Source organism: Alosa alosa, chromosome 1, assembly GCF_017589495.1.
Source record: "Alosa alosa isolate M-15738 ecotype Scorff River chromosome 1, AALO_Geno_1.1, whole genome shotgun sequence".
Classification (NCBI taxonomy): Eukaryota; Metazoa; Chordata; class Actinopteri; order Clupeiformes; family Clupeidae; genus Alosa; species Alosa alosa.
Window position 1 is genome coordinate 37,026,091 of NC_063189.1, and position 24,013 is coordinate 37,050,103.

The 24,013-nt window shown below is 44.5% G+C and overlaps 1 protein-coding gene across 3 annotated transcripts in view; it reads left to right on the top strand.

The window, feature by feature from the left end:
* Positions 1 to 339: 339 nt before the first annotated feature.
* The window catches only part of glra3 (glycine receptor, alpha 3), a 68,613-nt gene continuing 44,939 nt past the window's right edge, over positions 340 to 24,013 (top strand). For all 3 annotated transcript variants that reach the window (XM_048242626.1, XM_048242612.1, XM_048242619.1), the window contains exon 1: positions 340 to 787. In XM_048242626.1, coding sequence (XP_048098583.1) covers positions 717 to 787 — 71 coding nt within the window. In that variant the 5' untranslated portion in view covers positions 340 to 716. The remainder of the gene's footprint in view (positions 788 to 24,013) is intronic.

Sequence of the window (24,013 nt, forward strand, 5' to 3'; positions counted from 1 at the left end):
ACATAATAGCTAAAAGGGTACACATAGCGCAATAGGTCAATAATGCCCCGCTAGCTTAGAAAAAATATGTGAACTAAATTATTTGTGCGCGAGTTTAATCGACCGGAAATATTTTAAGGTTGAGGAACCACAAGATAATGTGCTTTATTTACCGACTTAACACATCTGTTACGACCGTTAATATTATCTGCTCACAAATTTAACGTAGGCCTAGTGCTTTTTCAACGGGTGACATGGAAATGCATCTGCAATCTAAGTGGTTGTCTAATTTAAGATACATTGGTTCTTGCTTATTTACCAAGGGAGTGGAGGAATGTTCTGTCATTCAGACGCGCATCTGGGGCGGGCTTATGATGCCTCGCTGCTAAACACCGTTCAAATGTTTCTGAATGTAAAGAGACGCTCAAGCTGCTTCATGTAATCAATCCCGCGGATGTTCTCTTTCCCAAGTCAGTAGGCTTGTTGAGTACATCCCTTTCAGTCATCGATGCCACGTTTATGACAGCGACTGATGATGTGCGCGTCAGTTTTTTAGAATATGTGGAATTCCAGATCTGATATGTCTCTGTGTTCACCGAGCTCAACCAACCTGCCGCTTCTTGGATTGTGGCGAAAACCGCTGGAGCGCTGTCCGGGGTTCTGAAGTCCTGACACCCCAAGAGGCGAAGAGAGCAGAGGCTTTCCGGGGTGTATAGCGGTACAACTCAAGCTTGGAGATGACTCGGAAAAGGCTGCATTCTGTAGCAGTTTGGGGATTCTTCGCCTGGGAAATAGCAGTTATGATGAGGTAAGAACACATAGCGCATCAAACGGTCAAAATGAGAATTTTTAGGTAAGTATGAGGTTTTTTTTAGAAATGCCCATGTGTGTTGTGTAGCTTACATACCTCATTCAAACATTTAAAGTGCCTCTTCCTTAAAACAAAACAATTACACTAAGCAACAGAAACTGCCAGGTAATAGCCTACGTTGTTACCTGACCAATAATGGAAGTAGTACAATAAAGGACACAACATTTACATTACATGTAGCAGACACAGCAAACGACTTTTTATTGAATATCCTCTTGAAAATAGTACATTCTATCAAAATACGAAGAGACTGTGAGTGGGGGTTACATTTTGAACGTTCTCCATCAAATGCATCCATGTGTTCGTGATAAACGTGATACATTCAAAACGCATTTTGCTGTCCGTGATAACGGTTTGGTTTGAATTCGGCTTTTGACTCACAATCCCCTTATTTGTCAGATGGATCAGGTCACTATTTTCATTGATGTACGCTGATCCATATCGCGGCAAAGTTTTGCACATTTTTATTTTGTGCGTAACAGGTGACATTTGTCTTGAGCTGGAGCAGGTTATCAGTCACTGAACGCACGCTCTTCCAATTCTACAGTATTTTTTTAACGCGTAAACTTTTATTGACAATATTTTTTAATTATTATGAAATCCCCATTGCATTGGAATTCTCCAAAATATTACACACAGGTGTCACGGATTACGCAGCAGTGCAGTTTTACTGACTTGACAATAGTAATCTGATCCATCTGAGATGACTGTCTAGAGTGCAATTACGGTTCCCTCTATCTCTATGTGGGTTAGGCCTATGTAGTTATGTAATAAAATGTTAGGATGGCGGAGTATTGGGACTAGTAAAATATTAACGGCTTAGTGTGTGTGTGTGTGTGTGTGTGTGTGAGAGAGAGAGAGAGAGAGAGAGAGAGAGAGAGAGAGAGAGAGAGAGAGAGCATGTTCCACGATATATTACGCTTTTTCAACTAAACATGTAGTTGTAGCCTAACTTACCGCATTGGCAATTAGTAAGAAAAAAAACACCGCTTTGTTTCCAGTAGGCTACACGATATCCTCCCATATACAACGCCGTTTTTTGGCTATTTCACAACTTGCCATCAGCCGGAATTCTGATCATGAGACATATAGGCATTGAACACAATAACATACTGTATCACCTGATGCAGACCTAAGGCGAAAATAAAAGTTTGCCTAAAAAAAGTTTGCCTACTAGAACATTTTTAAAGGAATGAGACCGCGTAAAATGGCCCCAGATTGTAAAAGGCAGAAATAACACATTCAGCTGTACCTGGGAAGACAAGAGAGGCACTGTTTTGTCTGAGAGGAATATGCACGTTAACATCCCTATTTGTCCTACTGATGTCACGCAGAATCCACTTCCGTTTGGTCGGTAGCACGTCGCAGCTGCTGGAAGCAACTGTTTCGTGATACAGTTCGAACAAATAGGCTACTGTACTCCTACATCTGCAGCACTGAAATTGAAGTTTACAGAACCTAACTCCGACAAATAACAACAGTGGCAAAGCAACCGTTGACTGAAGAACATCGAAGTTGTAAGTGAACTTAATCGATGTACTGAGGCCTGCCAAGCTGGTTCCCTTCTTTACTCTTCTCTTTCCAGCCAGACCTCGGTTTCTTTCAAGAGGCAGATTCTCATTCTCCTTCGTTTTCTTCGATCTGTATGTTTCTCTGACATAGGGTTGCCAACTGACCCGAATTGTCCAGGACATTACATATTTTGGGTGATTTTGGTTTGTCCCGTCAGGGAGAGCTCCAGTTCTGAATGTCAATCAAAGCCTCATCGGCCTTGTCAAGTCGTCAATGGCCAATAGTAGGCTACCACAAGACGCATCTGGCATGTAGGGCACCAAGGGACAGAGGGGGCACCACAATTTAGCTAGAGTAGCTTTACTGCAAACTGCTTTTCACTCTTCTTAGAGAACGTTTACAACGTGAAAATGCACCAACAGCATCGTACATAAGGATGATACTTTTTGGGTCCTCTCTTAGTCTCTATTATGCAGCAGATCTAACTTGAACATTATGCTACTTGTTTTAATTGGGAACGTCTGAGCACGCATGAGATGGAGAGAGAGTGGCAGGTTCCAACTGGCTTGTCATTGTTGATAATTGATTTCTCCTTTTTAATATAAGAAATGTTTAAAAGAAAATCATGAGGACAACAAAAACAACGCTAGAGGAGATTGCAGAGTTACCCAGTTCATAATTCACTTTTAATACCAGGTTCATAATTCACTTTTAATTGCAAACAGAAACTATCTAGCTAGCTTCATGTCATTACATGTTTCTATTTCCAAAGAAATGAAGGTTGTTTATACCAAATTCATAGTATGCTTATCATTGTTAATATTGTGCTATAACAAACAAACAATGTTAGAGTTTGTGGACTAGCCATAGGTTATATTTGAATGAAGCTGGCAAAATATTACGAATAGGCCTACCTGTTGATGCTCGTGAAGTGGCAGTGCACCATTTATAAAGTTAAACAGCATCAAATCGGTAGTGTTTCTTAAGAAATTAATATTTTAAAACAAAATTACTTTGTTATTATTATCATTTGAATAATATAAAACGGTTTTCTTTGAAAAGTTTTCTCTGAAAGTGTCCCTCATTTGGGGCCGAGGAAGTTGGCAACCCTAGGTATGCACGAGAGAGAATGCCATCTGAAGCTCACAACAAACAGTTATGCTCAGATTTCTTATAACCATGAGAAGCTAGTGAAACTTCAGTTTCGTTTTGGTGATCTGATAATACCTTGTAAAAGGTCAAAAGTCGAGCCTAGTGTGCTCTGAATGAGTGATTGGTCATAGGCCCCAGTGGAAATTTCATATCTTCTGAACCTGCCAGTCCATTATCTTGCATCTGCCTCTTTCTGAAGTTTCTTATCAGTTACAATTAGAAACCAACTTATTGGTTTTAGGGAACAAAATGTCTTCCATGGGATGCTTTTGAGGATTAAAGCTCTCTGATCCTATGACCACTTGTTGAACAGCTGTCACAAGGGTGTTCTGAGTGCTTTGTAAGAAAGCAGTTTGACCTATTAATATTTAACGGGAGAGGATAAAGAGCAAAAGCTTTGTCCGTGATGCAACTACCCACAATATTTATTTCATTTTTTGCCCCATTTTATAATCTAATATAAATCTGGAAAAAGCCTGAGGGCATAGCTTGGCACAGCTGTGAGTTGGAGTGTCAGATGCCAACGCAAACCAGATAAGGGGAGCCCAGCTATCTTCCTCCCATCAGGCGTGCTACAGCATCCCTCCCAAATAAGCAGCTCAGGAAGACTACCCTCTGAGCGGTGGGCAAAATGTTAATAAATAAATAAAGAAGCATTGTGTGTGAGGCAGAGGGATAAGTCCAGTGTAGCTGGACCTGTGTTTACGTGTACACTACGTGGCTGAGTCAGAGGATTAACAGTCATCTTTGAGGTAAACAGCACGTTTCTCAACACTGCACGGGCCAGCCAGCGCTGTTAAGGCCAGTCAAGCACTGAAAGAACAGGGCAAACACATGCACACACACACACACACTCTCTCTCTCTCACACACACACACACACACACACAAAGCCACCCCCCACAAACACACATACACACACTCTCTATCTCTCTCTCTCTTTGTCTCTCTCTCTCTTACACACACACACACACACACACACACACACACACACACACACACACACAAAACACACACTCACACACACACGCTCAAAGACCCCCACACACACACAAGTATGACTGTGCAGCCGTGGCCTACTGGTTAGCGCTTCGGACTAGTAAGCGGAGGGTTGCCGGTTCGAACCCCGACCAGTAGGCACGGCTGAAGTGCCTTTGAGCAAGGCACCTAACCCCTCACTGCTCCCCGAGCGCCGCTGTTGTTGCAGGCAGCTCACTGCGCCGGGATTAGTGTGTGCTTCACCTCACTGTGTGCTGAGTGTGTTTCACTAATTCACGGATTGGGATAAATGCAGAGACCAAATTTCCCTCATGGGATCAAAAGAGTATATATACTTATACTTAAACTCTTGGAAAGTAGAGTCTCAGTCACAGACACTGAGGGTCACAGAGTTGGGGCAGGTATGTGGAAATGTTAATGTCACAGAGTTTGTGCAGGTATGTGTAAATGGTAATGTTGTGTGGGTACACTGCTGTGTTGTGTGTAAACCTCACTTTCCGATACCTGAAAAGATATCCTAGTAGCCACAGGCTGGATGAATTTGAGCTTCCTTGTTACCCTCACAACACAGGTTAAATTGGTGCCGTGACCCGGATTAAGAGTGGGGTGTAGGGCCGTGAGTATACTGCTATCCAGCAGGTACAGCGCTTAGCAATGAGTAATCCTGACTACCCAACACCTTGAAAGACATGCTGCTGACAGACACAGAGACATGTTGGTGACAGACACAGGCACCCATAGGTCAGAGCTTCTCTCGGCCTCCCATGTCCGAGGTTGAGAGTTCAAATCTGATGAAATAAGTGTGCTTGTCTGTACAATGCGGGTCAGATGCAGTGAGTTACATATTACACAGAAAGCATTGATTATTGACTGGCAAGCACATACAGACTCTCTCTCTCTCTCTCACACACACACACACACACACACACACACACACACACACACACACACACACACACATACAGATTAAAACTATACAAATACACTGGCCAAGCAGGCCAATGACATATAGGATACTCACACACAGAACACAGATTCACGCAAAGAAAAGCATCACTGAAGATAACAGACACGTGTGATAGACATTCACAACCCCAGCCCCCATATACATACTCACACACACTTGCTTGTCCCTGGTCTCTGGTGTAAAGGAGGGAATGGCCTTTGCTGGCGTCCTCCTGTTGGAGTGTGTGTTATGCTCCCCGCTCCCTGAGTCGCAGGCCCAGAGAAGAGCAGAAGAGAGGAGAGGAGAGGAGAGCAGGGGAGAGGAGAGGAGAGCAGGGGGAGAGGAGAGGAGAGCAGGGGAGAGCAGAGGAGAGGAGAGAGGGGGGAGAGGAGAGGAGGGGAGAGGAGAGGAGAGCAGGGGAGAGGAGAGCAGGGGAGAAGAGAGGAGAGCAGAGGAGAAGAGAGCAGAGGAGAAGAGAGCAGGGGAGAGGAGAGCAGGGGAGAGGAGAGGAGAGGGAGAGGAGGAGGGGAGAGGAGAGGAGAGGAGAGCAGGGGAGAGGAGAGCAGGGGAGAAGAGAGGAGAGCAGAGGAGAAGAGAGCAGGGGAGAAGAGGAGAGCAGAGGAGAGCAGGGGAGAGGAGAGCAGGGGAGAGCAGAGGAGAGGAGAGCAGGGGAGAAGAGAGCAGGGGAGGTGAGGAGAGCAGGGGAGAGGAGAGGAGGCAGGGGGAGAGGAGGGGGGAGAGGAGAGGAGAGCAGGGGAGATGAGAGCAGAGGAGAGGAGAGCAGGGGAGAGGAGAGCAGAAGAGAGGAGAGGAGAGCAGGCCCAGAGGAGAGCAGGGGTGCCTTCCGTGCAGCCAGGGCATTACTGGGATCTGCGCTAAGATGGATTTGTGAAGGCTTTTTTATGAATCACATAAATGTGAGTCATATGCTAGGCTGCTAGCACACGAATGCAATGACCATGTTTGTGTGTGTGTGTGTGTGTGTAGATGTGTGTGTGTGTGTAGGTGTGTGTGTGTGTGTGTGTGTGTGTGTGTGTGTGTAGATGTATAAATAAATGTATACAGTATGCACAACCATTTAATTTAATTGTCTTCTCATACACGTCTTGTTCTTGTGCACAACGAGGAGCACAAAATACAGAGTTTTGCAGGCTGTGATTAATAATAGAACTCTTACCCATTAGGAGGATGAGAATGTGAAGTGATATTAATTATGTACTCTTGTCCATTAGAACTAGTGGTGGAGAAAGGCAGACAGGCTGACAGGCTGGCGGCTGTTGTTCTGTGTAGCATCCGCACTCCTCTGAGTGGGGACACCTTTTTCCATTGTGAAGCTTGTTCACTGTCCCTCCACAAGATAACGTGCTGAAGAGGAACAGAAAGACAGGATGAGAGAGAGTGGAGGAGTATGAGAGGAGGGAGGCAGGGATGGAGTGAGTGAGGGAGGAAGGGAGAAAAGAAGAGGGAGGGAGTGTTCATGGTAGTGTCTTATATTAGTGTCTTTTTCTGAGGGAGTGCTGGGCTGCCAGCTCATATCAATTGCGGGGCGTAGGGGCATTAAAGAGAAGTCAGTGCCCTGGTAGCATGTGGAGACGGCGCAGGTCATCCAGCAAGCGACTGTGACACTTTGCTGTATTACTCAGCAGATCGGGCTCTGCCACTTTTTTTAGATGGTCACTGCTTTGATGCCCCAAATAATCATGTGGCACGATGAGTTTTCATGCTTTGTGATTTCACCTCTCGGGGATGCTGGAGCCTCTTGTAGAAGTGTGTATGTGTGTGTGTGTGTGTGTGTGTGTGTGGACTCTCCCCACTCTAGGTATTAATACAGACACTTCTAGCTCCATAACATGAGGTTCATATAAGGCACATGTTGGTTTGTCTCACCTTAAGCACAGGTTAAGGTGGAAGACAAGAACATCTGCGCTTCAAAGCAGCGTCATGCATGTAGTGGTTTTACATGAGATCTTTTCACTTCAAAAAGCCTATTTGAATTACCAGCATTAATAAAACCCTCATGTTAGAACAAAGCAGATGCTCACATCTGTTACTCTCTCTCTCTCTCTCTCTCTCTCTCTCTCACATTCTCTCTGTTCGCTGGGGCAGAATGTTCTGACGTTTGGGTGGACTTGTGATCATGTTCAAACAGTAGCAATCAGTCAGTGCTGTGGTGTAATAAACCCTCCTCATCCTCCATGGCCCCTTCTGGCATCCTGTAGCTCACACTGCAGTTTCCCTAGTTTTTCTTTTTTAAATCCTCTCCCATTTCTCCACTTTGAGGGAATTTTTAGGAGTTTGTGCTCCACATTGTTTGTGCAAGTGTGTAAAGTAAGGAAAGGATTAGACAGGCCTCTTGCATTATTGATAAGGTTTGTGGGATGTGTCGACTGCTCGAGTCGTTCTCTCTGTTGCTGTTCAGCGGTTTCACCAGAGTGTGTGAGAGTTGGAGTAGAGGAAGGTGAGAGAGAGAGGGAGAGGGAATTGGATGGTGTAGAGGCACATCGTTGCTGTAAGCAGCTTAAAAAATGTTTATTTAAGTTTTCTCAGAGCTTTTCTGGGTGTAGAGCAAAGACCGTTCTGCAGGATGGCTTTATCCGGCAGGCTGCTATATATAAATACATCTTCATTTCAGAGCAAAATTGGTGACATGATATGTCTATCCCTTAAATGCCCCCTTCTGGTGTGGGTAATTGTGTTTTACATTGTTGCATGCTTTAGTGGTGCAGATTCTGTATGCAGAGTTGCATAAATAATACTTCATTGTGTACTTCATAATACTTGTGTCATTGTGTGAATTATGGTTGAAAGACGGGCTAATTCATCAACACCACGGTTACAGCACTGCCCCATGCAAAACATAAACATAAAATTTTATCATGAATGCCAAACATTCATAGAGAGATAGAAAGAAAGAGAGAGAGAGATTACACAAAGACATCTAAAACAATATGGCTATCTAAGGAAGCCTTGACATTTACACTTCCTCTGTCCTCTGACAAAAATCCACTGTTAAATATCAATGTAATAACATATCAGGATGAAAACATAAAGATATCTGGCTTGACTCCTTCTTCACTGGGATTCTGAGGTCAGGGACAATCAGCCTGTACCACAAACGGGCAGCCAATGCCGGGAGATTATTCATCCGACACTCTGGCCAAGGCTTTAACCTGAGCCTGGGGCGTCCAGGGCATTTGCCTATCCTAAAATCAGCCCATGGTAGCCATGGTGATCATGACATGTGATCCTGTTGCAGGCAGATGGCTGGACGGCCGAAGGGTCCTGATGGGTCAGGCCACACAGGAAGTGAGTTGAGTCCCCACTCAGCATCACTGGATCTCACCTCAGCACCACTGCTCAGACCCTGACGCCATTGGGGGAGGGAGGGGCAGTGATAGTGTAGTGGCTAAGGGACTGGGGTGCGTTTCCCAAAAGCATAGTTAGCAACTACGTTAGCAACTTACATGGGGTGCGTTTCCCAAAAGCATAGTTAGCAACTATGTTAGCAACTTACATGGTTGGAACTATGCAAGTACGACACAACTGTTTCCCAAAATTTGACAGTAGTTTGAACTATGGTGGTGCAACTTACGTACAGTGCATATGGAAAGTATTCACAGCGCTTCACTTTTTCCACATTTTGTTGAGTTTCAGACTCATCTTAAAATGGATTCAATTATTTATTCTTTTTCATCAATCTACACACAATACTCCAACACCCCACAAAAAAGCAAGTGTTTGGAGTGTTTTGTAATTGTATATAAAAAAATAAAAGACTGAAATATTCCATTTACATAAGTATTCACACCTCTTGTTATGACACTTGTCATTGAGCTCTGGTGCATCCTACTTCTATCAATGGTCCTTAAGATGCTTGATTGGAGTCCACCTGTGCCTACATTAATTCACTGGACATTATTAGAAGAGGATCTCTTTATATAAGGTCTCACAGTTGATGGTGTATGTCAGAGTGAAAACCAAGCCACAAGGTCGAGAGAATTGTCCGTAGACCTGTGTTACGCTATTGAGGGCAAACTGAACAGTGTTTGAGCTGCTGCGCTACTTTGTTGCGTTTACACTCCTGCTGTTCCTTCTGTCCCCCTACAGGCCATCTTGCGTCCCGCCAAGTGCTGATTGTGGGTTGGGCAACGTCTATAAGGACGCCCTGTTTGACGTCTGGGCGCTCTCTCTCGCATTCACTTCGCATCCGCTCCCGTCGGGAGACGCAGGGCAGCTTCATGGTGCCTCGCTGGCACGTCACGTTCTTTGTTTAGCCTTTCATGTAGATTTAGTCATTTTGTTCCCCAAGCACGTTCCCCGTATGGGATTGATCTTTGTTGTCTTTAGTTAATTCATATTTAGAGCAGGTGGTATTTGGTTATGGGTTTTCACGTTATTTAGTTTAGGTTTAGTTCAGCACAGCAGTAAGCGGACCCGGAAGACTCACAACAAACCATGTCTTTTGTTTCTGGTTGGGAGTCAGGCAAGATCCATTTTTCCCCTTAAGATATGTGTGGTCAGGGTTTCCTTTCTGTTCTGTTTTGGTTGCTTTAGTACCACCATGCTCCGTTTATGTCAAACCACTATCATTCATTAAATTAAGTTGTTATGCACCGTCACCGCTTCTCTATGGCCTTTGTATGTTATGTTGCACCATTTCATATCATTTGATGTTCTCGTAACACCTGCGAGACAGAGTTGTGTGAAGACACAGATCTGGGGAAGGGTACAAGAAAATTTCTGCAGCATTCGAAGTGCCCAAGAGCACAGTAGCAGTGTTTCCCACAGAATTGGATTCAATTTGTGGCGGGAGCTGACTTGGACAAATTAGCCTATTGATTATCATTGAATCAATAGGCTAATTTCGTGTTGAAGATGTCACTGATGTCAGTTATTTGTGTGCAAATGTATTTTTATAAATGCATCCAGGTTTCAGGTTATTTTAGACTTCTAACGACCATACAAGCATATTTTTAAATGCCTTAAGCAGAAAATGTAGGCCTATTATTTAAAAGTAAATTTGTAGCAACGTGCACTGCACACAAGTCAAAGTCACACACCTGCAGATACCAATACATACCACACAGCACATATTAACTGTTTCACCAGCACATTGAAATGACACATGTTTAAAAGTTAATTCAAATTTAAAATTTAATTTACAAGATCAGCCTACTGTATATGAACAAATTAATTAACTTGATGGTCCTGAATAATAAAAAAAAACAGATGAAACTATGGTAGTCATCATTAAGTGTCTGTTATAGCTAAACTGTTATTTGCAGGTGTGACAGTACACGTGTATAGTCCACTATACGTCATTAACCGCCTTAGTCCAGACTACTGAAGTTTGGAAACTATAATGGTTCAAACTGACAAAGTACTATGTTAGTATGACGGTTTTCGAAAACAGTCGTAACTTAGATGATGGTTAGTTGAACGTACCATGTCAGTAAAAAGCTAACCTCCGTAGTTGGATGGGAAACGCAGCCCTGTGCAACAGCCACAGAACAATAGAAGTAGGGTTGCAAAATTTCCAATTTTCCAAGTTGGAAACTTTCCATGGAAATTAACGGGAATATACGGAAATTAACAGGAATAAACGGGAATTAATGGGAATAAACTGGGAATTTTTAATATGGCAAGTTAGTCTATAACAGGGAACTTAAATGTAGTGGACAAAACCCCATCTTGCAGCATAATATTAGTTAAAACAACCTGATTTAATGCAATTTCAGTCAAATTTCTACCCTGCACATACGTCAATCCCATGCACACAGCAATCAGCATAGGCTACTAGACATAAAGGAAACCTATGATGCGTTCATGTGCATGGGGAAAATAAATTCCCAGTGAAAATGTCATCTCATGTGGGAATAACTAGTGGAAGTTTGCAAACAGAGTCTTCATTCAAATGGGTGTACGTCATTTTGCATAAACTGTAATGGGACGATTAATCTGTCTGATAAAGCTTGACAACTTATATATAATTTACATAATCTATAAGGTTTGGTTGGGGTGGTATGTTGTCATTATATTTTTATTTGTTTTATAATTTTCTGGGATTCTAACTGAACAAACTGGTTGTCAGTCAATGTTCCAACCAATTGGATTTTGTTGTTGAGTGGCGTGGTGTATCTTGGGCAGTTCAGTGGTTTCAGTGTTGCTAGTTTAGCACGCTAGTAAACCATAGGCAGAGAATGGGATTCCCGCTAGCATGTTAGCTATCTTTGTATGCTAAGTGAAAATATGAACAAACAAATCATATCGCTTTTCTGTAAAAACAAAAATGTTAATGTCTGTATATGAAACAGTAGGAGTTACTAAAAATTCCCAGTTAATTCCCGTAAATTCCCATTAATTCACATAATTTCCTTTAATTCCATGAAAGTTTCTAATTTGGAATATTTCCAAAATTCCCCAGCTTAACTTCCCATGGAAAGTTTCCGGTAAGTTTCCGGAAATTTACCGGAAATTTTCCGCCCCTTTGCAACCCTAAATAGAAGTCATGGGTTCGATTCCGGGCTGTAATCGTTGTGCCCTTGAGCAAGGCATTAATTAACCCAAGTTGCTCCAGGTAGACTGGCCCTGCAATTGGATAAAAATGCATGAATAATAATACTACAGCAGTAGGGGCCTCATAGAGTAACCTCTGACCCCAAATTCACTGTGTTCTGCTCCGGTTCTCTGTTTCGGCACAACAGGATTAGCATGGAGGGAGGGAGAGATGAAGGGATGGAGAGAGGGAGAGATGGAGGGATGCAGAGAGGGAGGGAGGGATGTAAAGATGGAGGGAGATGGAAGGGATGGGTAGAAAGAGGAGTGGTGAGTCCAGGCCTGGCTAAGGTGTCGACTCAGCTCATGTGTGTCCTGATGTAGACCATTCAAAGTGCTGACTATCCAGAGCACACACTTTCTCTCTCTCTTTTTCTCACTCTCCCTCTCTCTTTCTGTCTCTCTCTCTTTCTCTCTCTCTCTCTCTCCTTTTGCTCGACTCCCTCTTGCACACTCTCACATGCACACACATGCCTAACTCAAAACAAAAACAGCCACTGTTGTGTCAGCAGTTGTCTAAATCCAGTGAAGGGATGGCGCTCCACTGTCATGCATTTGGATGTCCCACGCTGCTACACTGCTGCTGCTCACTACAAGCCTGCGTGCTCCATTCTTCCAGCTGGATTCCTCTCTCGACGCAGGCACATTTCTCTTTGTCCCTCAAGTACCACTCTTCACTCCAATGGTCTATGGTCCAATGGTCCAATGGTAGAACTGGTGTTGAGTGACCGCTAGTTAGTGGTGTATACCCATGATAAATGTTTGCATGGATCCACAAGGGCATTGTGCGTTCTGAAAGACGGGGGTTGGGTGCAACGGTCAAATAGAGTTGCAGGAATGTTGAAATACAAGCCCCAGAGAAAAGCCCCGGTAGCAATCGACTATCAGAGCAAATTATGGTTGTGAGAATGTAGAATGCTCTCAGGCTGCTCTAGTGTAGTGTGTAGTATGATGGAGTACAGTGCAGGCTGCTCTAGTGTAGTGTGATGGAGTACAGTGCAGGCTGCTCTAGTGTAGTATATAGTATGATGGAGTACAGTGCAGGCTGCTCTAGTGTAGTGTGATGGAGTACAGTGCAGGCTGCTCTAGTGTAGTGTGATGGAGTACAGTGTAGGCTGCTCTAGTGTAGTATGTAGTATGATGGAGTACAGTGCAGGCTGCTCTAGTGTAGTATGTAGTATGATAGAGTACAGTGCAGGCTGCTCTAGTGTAGTGTGTAGTGTGATGGAGTACAGTGCAGGCTTCTCTAGTGTAGTGTGATGGAGTACAGTGCAGGCTGCTCTAGTGTAGTGTGATGGAGTACAGTGCAGGCTGCTGTAGTGTAGTATGTAGTATGATGGAGTACAGTGCAGGCTGCTCTAGTGTAGTGTGTAGTGTGATGGAGTACAGTGCAGGCTGCTCTAGTGTAGTGTGATGGAGTACAGTGCAGGCTGCTCTAGTGTAGTGTGATGGAGTACAGTGCAGGCTGCTCTAGTGTAGTATGTAGTATGATGGAGTACAGTGCAGGCTGCTCTAGTGGAGTGTGTAGTGTGATGGAGTACAGTGCAGGCTGCTCTAGTGTAGTGTGATGGAGTACAGTGCAGGCTGCTCTAGTGTAGTATGATGGAGTACAGTGCAGGCTGCTCTAGTGTAGGATGATGGAGTACAGTGCAGGCTGCTCTAGTGTAGTATGTAGTATGATGGAGTACAGTGCAGGCTGCTCTAGTGTAGTATGATTCCAGGCTGCTCTAGTGTAGTGTGATGGAGTACAGTGCAGGCTGCTCTAGTGTAGTGTGATGGAGTACAGTGCAGGCTGCTCTAGTGTAGTATGTAGTATGATGGAGTATAGTGCAGGCTGCTCTAGTGTAGTGTGATGGAGTACAGTGCAGGCTGCTCTAGTGTAGTGTGTATGTCAGTGTGTTACAGAGTGTGTGTGCTACAGTGGCGGAGGTTTCCATGTGGTGTGTGAGTGTGTTACAGCGCAGGATGCTCCAGTGTTGTGTAAGTGTGCGTGTTGCAGTGGGGGACATTTGCCCCACAGCCAGAATCAATAATAGTGAGTCACTCACTTTGTAAAACACTCTGGCCAACTGATGTGAATAATCTCACTTTGAAATTACTGACGTGGAAGTTGCCATGCCAAAAAAAAAAAAGTTTGTTTACGTGTTTATAGACGTATTTCATTACGCCGGTTACATAAAGCTGTGGTTGTGGTTTTGAGGGATATCAGTGGCTTCCGCTCTGCTGTCCTTGTAGATTTCCTAGGGCTAGTTGCTTTGTGTTTTGTGTTCCATAATGACATAAATAATGTGACAAATAATATCACATTCTAATAAAAGACAGCCTCTGGATACACAGGATACATTTGCATTGATGCATGGAGCCATGCAAATTAACACGGTTATTAAAGTAATTGCCTGTTAACAGCAGTCAGTGAGATTAACAGACAACAAGGAGTGTATATTTATCACATTCTTAATTCACGCGGGCATGGAAACAAGCATCAGTGAGTAATATGTACAAACTTACATAACTTAGCACTCGGACAAATGCATTCAAATCCATGTAATTAACTTCAAAGGTGAAACAGTGCAAAGACAACACTATGGCAGTCACGTATGCAGAAAACAAAACAGAGCTTTGTAAGATTTGATTTATTCCTCTATGTGATCAGAGCCTTTTTGAACACTAACAGATTACATGGTAACGCAAATGAAGGGCATCTCTTCATTTCTTAAAGGAATTATCCGGAGTAAAATGCACTTTAGATCGATTTACGGATGATTGGGAGTACATACGTTGAGTTGACATCCAAATCATGTCATTCGATGTGTTTTGGGAAAGTTCATGTTACCGCTTTTAGTCAAAGCTTCGTTAGCCGGAAGTGAGAAGGGCATATTATTTTGACGCTTACAAAACGCTATTTTATACCTCTACAGTTCCAAACAACATTGCACTTACGTGGTAGTGAGTAGAGGGTCCCTAAAGCCAAACTGAAGTATCCCGGTGGTCTTTATGTGGTCGGATAGAGAGTCCAGAATGAATTTCAAAGTATTTTTCGAACGTTGCCATCTTTGTTGCTGTTGGAGAAGATTGATTAGTGCTCTGAAATTCTGAAATTAAAATTTCCGCGAAAAAAAAAAAAAAAACATAGTCCAGTCCATACAACTTCATTTCAATTTCAAAAGAAATACTGGACTAAGTTTTTTTTTTAATTGTGAATTTCCAGAGCACACTTGGCAATCTGACCCCACAGCAGCAAAGATGGCAACATTTCCGGAAAGGCAGACACAGACTCAAAAACAGGATGGACAACAGGCTGCACAGAAGTGTTTGGCTGGCAAGTCTTTCTTATTTACTCACAATACATCCTATTCACATTCAGAAGCAGAGGCTAGAGGCCATGGGGACCTCTGCATCTCCTCTGCATCTGAGATCAGATTGGCACTTCAGTCCTGCACAAGGGGACACCATGGCTTGCGGGAGGGGATATTATATTACCTGAGATATTATGAGAGGCGAGGCGTGTATTGAAGTCTGGTGAAAGTGTTTCGCCTGCCACATTAATTGTTCAGTCCTTTCTATTGATGTTGCGTAGAGACAGCCTTCCCCAGATATCAATGAGTCTATTGTGTGGCTGCAGTGAAGGTACACACATTATTAAGTAAATGTCAATGTTCTAATTGTTATGCTGTTTTAATTGTGCTTTGGCAACACTGTACTTACGGTCATGCTAATAAAGCAACCTTGAATTGAATTGAAAATTGAAATGGATGAGTTGAAGAAAAGAGTGTGCATATGATTTGTAAAGAGTGTATGATATTGTCTGTGTGTGTGCGTGCATGTGTGTGTGTATGTGTGTGTGTGTGTGTGTGTGTGTGTGTGTGTGTGTGTGTGTTGTTGGCCAGTAGTAGTGCGTATTGTGTTGAAGCTAGACGCCAAACTATGGCAATAATAAAACTTATTTTGCCTGTTGTAACTGCCATCGTTAATGCTGAGAAAATATGCTTTAGACACTATTACTAAACTGTGTGTGTTTGTGTGTGTGTGTGTGTGTGTGTGTGTGTGTGTGTGTATATGCTTGCATGCATGCATGTTTCTATATGTGAAATGGAAGGTCTAGCTTGCTTATTGTGTTTGTGGTTATGTTGCAGGTAAGTGTCTTCTTCCGTTGTGTTCCCTTTTAGAATCTATTTGTAGTCTGCATGTGCAGTGCAGTGCATTGCACCCATGTAATGCACTGTGTGACTTCTCATTCCATAGCTGCTAAAGTCTCCCTCCATCTGCTTATGTCCTCACCCCGCTCATGCTGGACACACCCTCTGGGTGTTACAAAGGTCACTTGCAGGGGTCTCAAGTCTAGTGACGACACAGCAGGGTCACGAAAAGGTCAGATTTAGCGAGTTGGTCGATAATTAAGCTGGCTGGGTGTCAGGATTGCTGGCCACATGTCATAGCTTTGGAAAGTCTAGTTAATTACACAGCTGCCTCGGCAGATTTATGTAGGTATTGTAAATAACCGGCTTGCATGTCCAGAAAAAAAGGCATGTCCTTTGACATGAAATATAAGCGAGTTAAAAAGGTCCTGCTGATGACTTGTGAAAACCCTCTTCCTGCAAAGCTAATGTGATAGCTGACGGCTGGACGAAGGAAATTAAACAAGCAGGCACTAATATGAAGAAAAACAGGTTAAGGTTACAAGGTTAGAACTCAATCAGAGTGGTAAAGGCTTGTCTCTTACCTAAGTCACACGCCAATCCTTCAGAAACACAAACACACACACCCACACCCACACCCACACACACGCAGGCACACACACACACACACACGCACACGCACACACACACACACCCACACCCACACACACGCAGGCACACACACACACACACACACACACATACACACACACACAAGCACATACACAGAGTCATGCAAGCGTGCAAGGTTGCATGTAAGCAGTGGTAGACAGCAAGACACAAGCATGCTCCACGGAGCTTCAGAGCTGTGTGGTGGAGTGGATGGGGACAGCTGTGTGACAACAACATGACCTGTTTGTCTGCAGTCAGTCGGAGGAGGGATCTGGGCTGACATTGTTTGGCCTACTCCAGCGCAACCTTGGGCTGGGAACACTCGAGTAGACGCAGACAAAGCCTGTCTGGCAACGAATCAGACACACAAAGGCAGAGCAAAGGAGACTGAGACAGAGATACTGTAGATAAATAGATAGAGAGATGGAAGATGTGTACGATGGAAGATGTGTAAATCAACGGTCTTCTCCCCTAAATGCTTGCATGCAACTTTTCCTTCTCTGCACTAATGGCCGATCCTTAGTACGAGGACATGCACACATGAAATTAATCGACCCAGACAGGAAGACACGGTCTTCAAATAAGTCTTCCAGGGCACCGCCAAAGTGCAGCCACTAACTTCAATACTCCCAGCGGATTCAGTCGGGAATGGGGGTGGGGGGTGTTGTGTGTGTGTGTGTGTGTGTGGGTTTTGCGTCTCTATGCAAACATTGACACAGAACAGTCTGCTCCACGCACAGAGACAAGGCCGAGATCAATCCCTGCACACAGTGGTGGGACGGGAGAGAGCTATTCTGGAGCTGAGAGCTGAGAGCTCCATGCATCAGCGTTCTGGGCAGACAGAGGGCTCCTGTGAGGAGACTGACTCATGTTCCTGAAATTGGAATGGATGTAATCCTGTGAGACGAATCAGACAAGAGCTTTGTCGGGGTGTGCACCTTGTTAGGGTTCAACCAAGATGTTTTGGGAAAAAAAACAGGACCTGGTATTCCCACAAGCATGCGAAGTGAAGTTATAGTTTTCTTTTTTTTTGAAACATATGAACTGGGCCAGCCTGCTATATTTGGCCCATTAGAGATTTCGGGATGTATCTTCTATGGAAAACTTGACCGAGCTATGAGGTCTGGCTTTGAAGTGCTCAGTGTGTGTGTGTGTGTGTGTGTGTGTGTGTGTGTGTGTGTGTGCTGGTCTATATTCCAGAGTAGAGGCAGTTCAAACACATCACATCCAGCTTCCCTTTGGTCCGTCTGAGATGTAAACCAGGAGGGATTTGTCTCGGAGGGATCGGCATCTAATTAAAATCTGTATATTCAGACAGTAAGGGAGTCATTTGCGTTCAGTACTACATCTGTGGAATCTGAGCTTCGGTTTTATTCTGAATTATTCTGAAAATAAAAAAAAACAAAACAAAAAACATTGCTTTTGGATTAGCTGTCAGTTTGCATTGTTTATGTGTTGTATGTTGCCTCTCCCGCAAGAGTGTGTGTATATGTGTGTGTGTGTGTGTGTGTGTGTTTGTGTGTGTGTGTGTGTGTGTGTGTGTGTGTGTGTGTGTGTGTGTGTGTGTGTGGGTGCGTACGTGTGCGTGCCTTTGAGATGATAGAGAGCAAAAGACTCCAAGAGAGAGAATGAAGTGCGAACATGAAACTAATGTTTGTGTACTAGTCACGGTGTCCAGACAGGGAGTATGTTTAATTGAATTACACATCTAATGAAATTAAAGAGAGAGAGAGAGAGAGAGAGAGAGAGAGAGAGAGAGAGAAAAACTGGGCAAGTTTTGATATTCAACCAGACCTGACTCTGTGCTTTCATTACTTTCATCAGCCCTTCAGGCTCTCTGACCACAGACTGTGCTCTTCCAGAATCCCAGCTCAATTACCCATCTCTCCCTCTGTGCTGTTATACAGAAATGCTTTTTTTGTCTGGTCACACTCATTTCATCCCAACTTCAACAGAGCTCCGAGTGGAAGCCAGTGATCATGCTCTAACTGTAGTAGGACGTAACATTGAATAACGATGATGAAGCAGTGGCGTCTATCCTTTTCCATTCATGCAAATGCTGCCATTGCATTCTACATTTTTCATTTAGCCCAGTTTGTGTTCCTACTTAGACTGGCTCAGAGTGTAAATAGTGTGTAAATGAAGTTGTTAGTTACTAAAAGCATACATTGTGTTGTATTGCCAATGGCATTGTGTCGTCCATGTTTAGCCTTGAGCCTTGCACACCTGTCACTTCGTTGTTGCCTAGGTTACAGAGGAAATGGAGGGCTGCGGCGGTATGCCTTAATGGAGGTGGCCTCTTGTCATACATGCTCTCCGTGTCACTCTAAAGATGGCTTACCTAATAGATTCTGACTGGCCAATATGGGTGCTGGCAGCCAAATACAGGCTCAGGTGAATAGAATGCATTAGGTGGTTGGGCTGACATACTTAGGTCACCTATATTCCCCTGTCACTGGATGATGTGCCACACAGGCATTTCTCTCTTCCTTGAGCAAAACACACACACACACACACGCACACCTACACACATCTACACACACTACACACACACACACACACACACACACACACACACACACACACACACACACACACACACACACACACACACACATACTGTACACCAACACACACTTTGTCACCTACGTACATTCCCTTGCCACTGAATACACACACACACACACAAGCACCCATCTGGTTCACTTCAATCATGTCCCGAGGTGTGTGCTTCAGAGATTATGTTTACAGGGCCGTGTTTGAGGTACTTTCAAATGGCAGATTCAGTACACTGTGATCATCATCAAAGTACTGTATCTCTGAGGTGTCACACACATTAACACACATGACACAGATCTCGTAAAGCTCGTCACAGGTCTTCATTTGGAGTATGGCTCTGTCACTCTGTGTCCCGCTCTGTGGCAGTGCTACACACTCTGATGGGAGCTCCATATGTTATGCAACCGTCAGCACAGGCAGAGTGCACTAGAGAATAGCCAGGTCCCCGTGGAGCCATTCAAAACCTTTTTCCTGTTTCGGTGGCACGCATTACAAATAGTGTCTCTCTCTCTCTCTCTCTCTCTCTCTCTCTCTCTCTCTCTTATGGGTGTGTGTGTGTGTGCGTGTGTGTGTTGGAATCAACCTCAATATAAAGAGGGAAAAACGCACGCACATCCCGATCTAATCCTGGGTGCTGGACAAAACACTTACGATGAGAGAGAGGGGAAAAAAGTCCGCAACACCAGTATATGCTCCCAAGTTATAGTTTATTTACCGTGACGTTTCGGGCCCACTCAAGCCCTTCATCAGACTGATGAAGGGCTTGAGTGGGCCCGAAACGTCTCGGAATCAACCTCACCCTTCACACTGCACGCAACAGACTGGCAGCATCATTAGAGCGAAAAGGCACAAGGCAGGAAGGATCAATGGCCTGCATGCCCAGTATCCTGGCTAAGCCCATTTCTCTGAGCCCCCCCCCCAATCCCCTCGCATAGCAATCATGTCTTATAGGGCTAGAGTGGCTGCTCTGCCCTGGGAGGGGGGGGGGGATTAATATGACTTCTATACTCTCATCCATAAGCCTCATCTTCTCCACTCGTGCTCTACAGTAAGTATTGCACACTGAATGCATGCGCCTGGGGAATGCTTTTTCTCTCTCTTTTCTTTCCCCATGCTTGTAGAGAGAACTGGACTGTGGTCATCTAAAAGCATGAGTATGGCACACAATGATCAAGATGGAAAAATAGAGAATGAGGCAAAAGAGAAAGAAGGAGAAGAATGAAATGAAAGTTTTCTTTTTCTATAAACTGCATGTCATGGGTAGAAATACTGCACCAGCATGTGCAAAAAAGAAAAGAAAAGAAAGATGTTGAATTTCTTTTGTTCCTCACTTTTCTCTTCTACGGCCATCCAACTCATTTAGCTGTGTTCTCTCCCCTCATGCTCCATGCATTGGAATGGGATCTAGAGTAAACACTGTATGGTAGGTTCCATCCTCTCTCCTCCATCTATCCAGCACATGTGCAGTGACATTACCCAGTCCCATGTCGGCTTAAGGAATCACAGGCCTTCTCATCCGCTTTCAAAGCAGCTCTGTCTTAGCATAGTTTCAGCCGTCAGCTGCTCCGACTGGCAGAACAGGGAGCCTAAGAACACATCAAACATTCACTCAACAGGTTAGCGCCTGCTGGTGGGCTGGTTGCCAGGCAACAGCATTGTTACCTAGAAGTGGTGCTGGCTTTCTCGCTCCGTTGTGACACGGTTTGTGTTTATCAGTCTCTGGTGAAGACGTGGGATCCACGACAAGGGAGCTGAGATCTCTAAAGCTCCACTATAAACAACAGGGGACGGCAATAGCACCTTTGTTGTGTTTGGAAACACTTTCACTGAGTTTGGCAATGTGAGAGTGTGTGTGTGTTTGTGTGGCTGTTTGCCAGTATTAGTTTGACAGTGAGAATGTGTGTTTGACAATGAGATTGTGTGTGTGTGTGTGTGTGTCTCTTTGTTCTTAAGAGTGTGACATTTCTTTCACATAGAATACATTCTCACATCTGCAATCACAGTCACGCTCATGCACACCCTAACAAAGACTCACCTCCACTCTACCGCACCAGGTAGTTCAGATGTTGACAGTGTAGGTAACACTTTGAGAAACCTCCCAGATCACACTCCCCTCCACAGCTCTGTCACCTCCCTCCAGACACACAGGAGCCGAGCTTGTTTTGCCACTCAAACCAGTCAACTTCTTTTAGACGCTGAACTTTATATGCTACAACTACCAATATAAACTACTGAGGAACCAATTTTAATGTACTTACATTTTCACTGTACTTCGCCTTACGTGAACCAAGATTAGGTTGGGTTAATTTCAAAAATAGATGGTACAGCTACTGTCCATTGTTTCCAGCTTAAAGTGAGAGCTGAGAGGGGTTTAACCAGAGAGTCTGCAACACACAAGACAATTATCTGTGGCTTTGAAATAAGCGGCACCAGATTAGCTTGTGAGAGTACTCCAGTCATCGTGTGTTTAATAAAATACTGGATAAGTCTGCACATCAGCGTGCACGCAGCAGTGTGAAGAAGACATTGTCAAAAGAGGCTCATGGGTGTGAAGCAGAGGCACCCTGGAGGGGGGTGGGCACAAAGGGCTCCCCCCTCATCAACACAAACAGCACCAGCAGGGGACAACCCAAAGCCCTGGGTGGCTCATTTGCATTTCGAAATTGTTGGAGTGTGTGTGTGTGTCTGTGTGTGTGTGTGTGTGTTTTTTTGTGTAAGGTTGTTTTTGTGTGTGTGAGCATGTGTGTGTGTTTGTGTGTGTGAGCATGTGTGTGTACAGTATGTGCATGTGCGTGCGTGTGTTTGTGTGTACATCTGTGTGTGCGTGTGTGTTTTAAACAAAAACTTTAATGACGGGCACCACAGGGTGTGTGTGACGATCTGGTGACACTGTCACACATGGCGATTAAGCTGTGAACGGCCACTGAGCCACGAGCCCTGGGCAAGGACAGGCCAGTGAGCCCGAGCGTCGCGCCGCCGGCCGAGCTTCGCACCCCTCCCTACCTCCCGCTCTCCGTTTGGGGGGGGGGGTGTGTGCAGATTTAACCACCACGAGCATCCATCTGGCTCTGGCAGTGCCACATCACGCTATGCCCCCACACACTGTTCTTCCTCCCCCTCTCCTCCTCCTCCTCCTCCTCCTCCTCCTCTCCCACCCCCAGTGTGCCAATGACATTGTTTCCCAACCTTCCAGCTTCTGTTCTGTGACTCTCCGTGATGATAGGACTTTGCTGCACCCAAATGTTCCTCTACAAAAGACTGCACCCCCATGGTGCACCACATTGCAGAGGCTTGCGCTGTCTCTGAACCCTGCAGAGCTGAATCCTAAATGGAGATACAAGGGAAAAGGGAGAATTCATGGTGAGAAAGGCTGTGTTTTCCAGTAGGCTGGCTTCTAAGAGCAGCGTTGTGTGAGGAAAAAGCCAGATCTGTGAAAAGTGGTAATAGAACTGTGTGTCTTCTTAACCTTGCCCTGCCCCAAGCGCTCGACCCCGTGCTTAGCCATAGATTGTTTTCCGTCTCGATGTAAATACGCCGGTCAGGGTCACTGGCAGTGTAATTGCGGTGGAAATTGAGAGGGCTTTTACAATGCGACCGACAGTGCCTGCTGCATCGAAACCGGTGTGTTTTTAAGCAGGCCAATTCCGTAATGGGTGCTTTGAGATTAGACACGAAACTCACACTGACATACATTGACACACACACACACACACACACACACACACACACACACACACACACACACACTCACATACAAACACCAGGCTTAAGAGATTCAAATGGAAGCCATGCTGACTTGCCTAGGTGGATGTAACATTCTGGTCAGAGCATCAGGAAATGGACTGGATTGGAACAGCATGAAACAAGCAGCCCAGCAGCCCGCAGCCCAGCAACGGGCTTGGCTGGGACCAAGGCATGAGATGTGGAAGGCTTCATGCCACACAAGCTCACACCCTCTTAGAAACTCCACGACGCTGTCAACTTATTGTGTCAATGCAGTACAGGATGTACAGTATATTGTGGTTGATAGAAGTTTGCTGTGTGTGTTTGCTCAGGGTGTGTTTGCTATGTGTGTGTGTGTGTGTGTGTGTGTGTGTGTGTGTGTGTGTGTGTGTGTGTGTGTGTGTGTATTGTGTGCATATACAGAAACATGTAATTGTAACACATATCCCATCCACCAATATGTCATATACAGTATCCCATCCACACAGCATATGACGATATAACAAGTAACATATATCCCATCCCTCAAAATAAAAACAAAAACACATCACATTAAGACACCAACATAGACACATCAATATGAAAAGTACAAAGCAAAACTGGCGTGGTAAATGCAGCATTACAGTTTGTTCAGCATGGGCGGGACAAAACATTTTTGAAAAAGGCTTTAGTCCAGTTCAGTGCTCTGTATCCAGATGTGAGTAATGTGAAAATTGACTCAGGGTGTGGTCTGTGTCAGCTGCTATTGTGTGTGTGCTAGGTGTTTTGATGGCTCTGTCATTTATGTCTGATAGGCTGGGTGTGGGAGACTAATATCTTGGAGGCAATATGTGTGATTTAGTGAGTTTATTTTTTGCAGGTGATGGTTAGCATTGTGTAAAAACAGGGTGAGCAGTACAGCAGGGTGGGTTGGATGATGCTTTGCATAGTA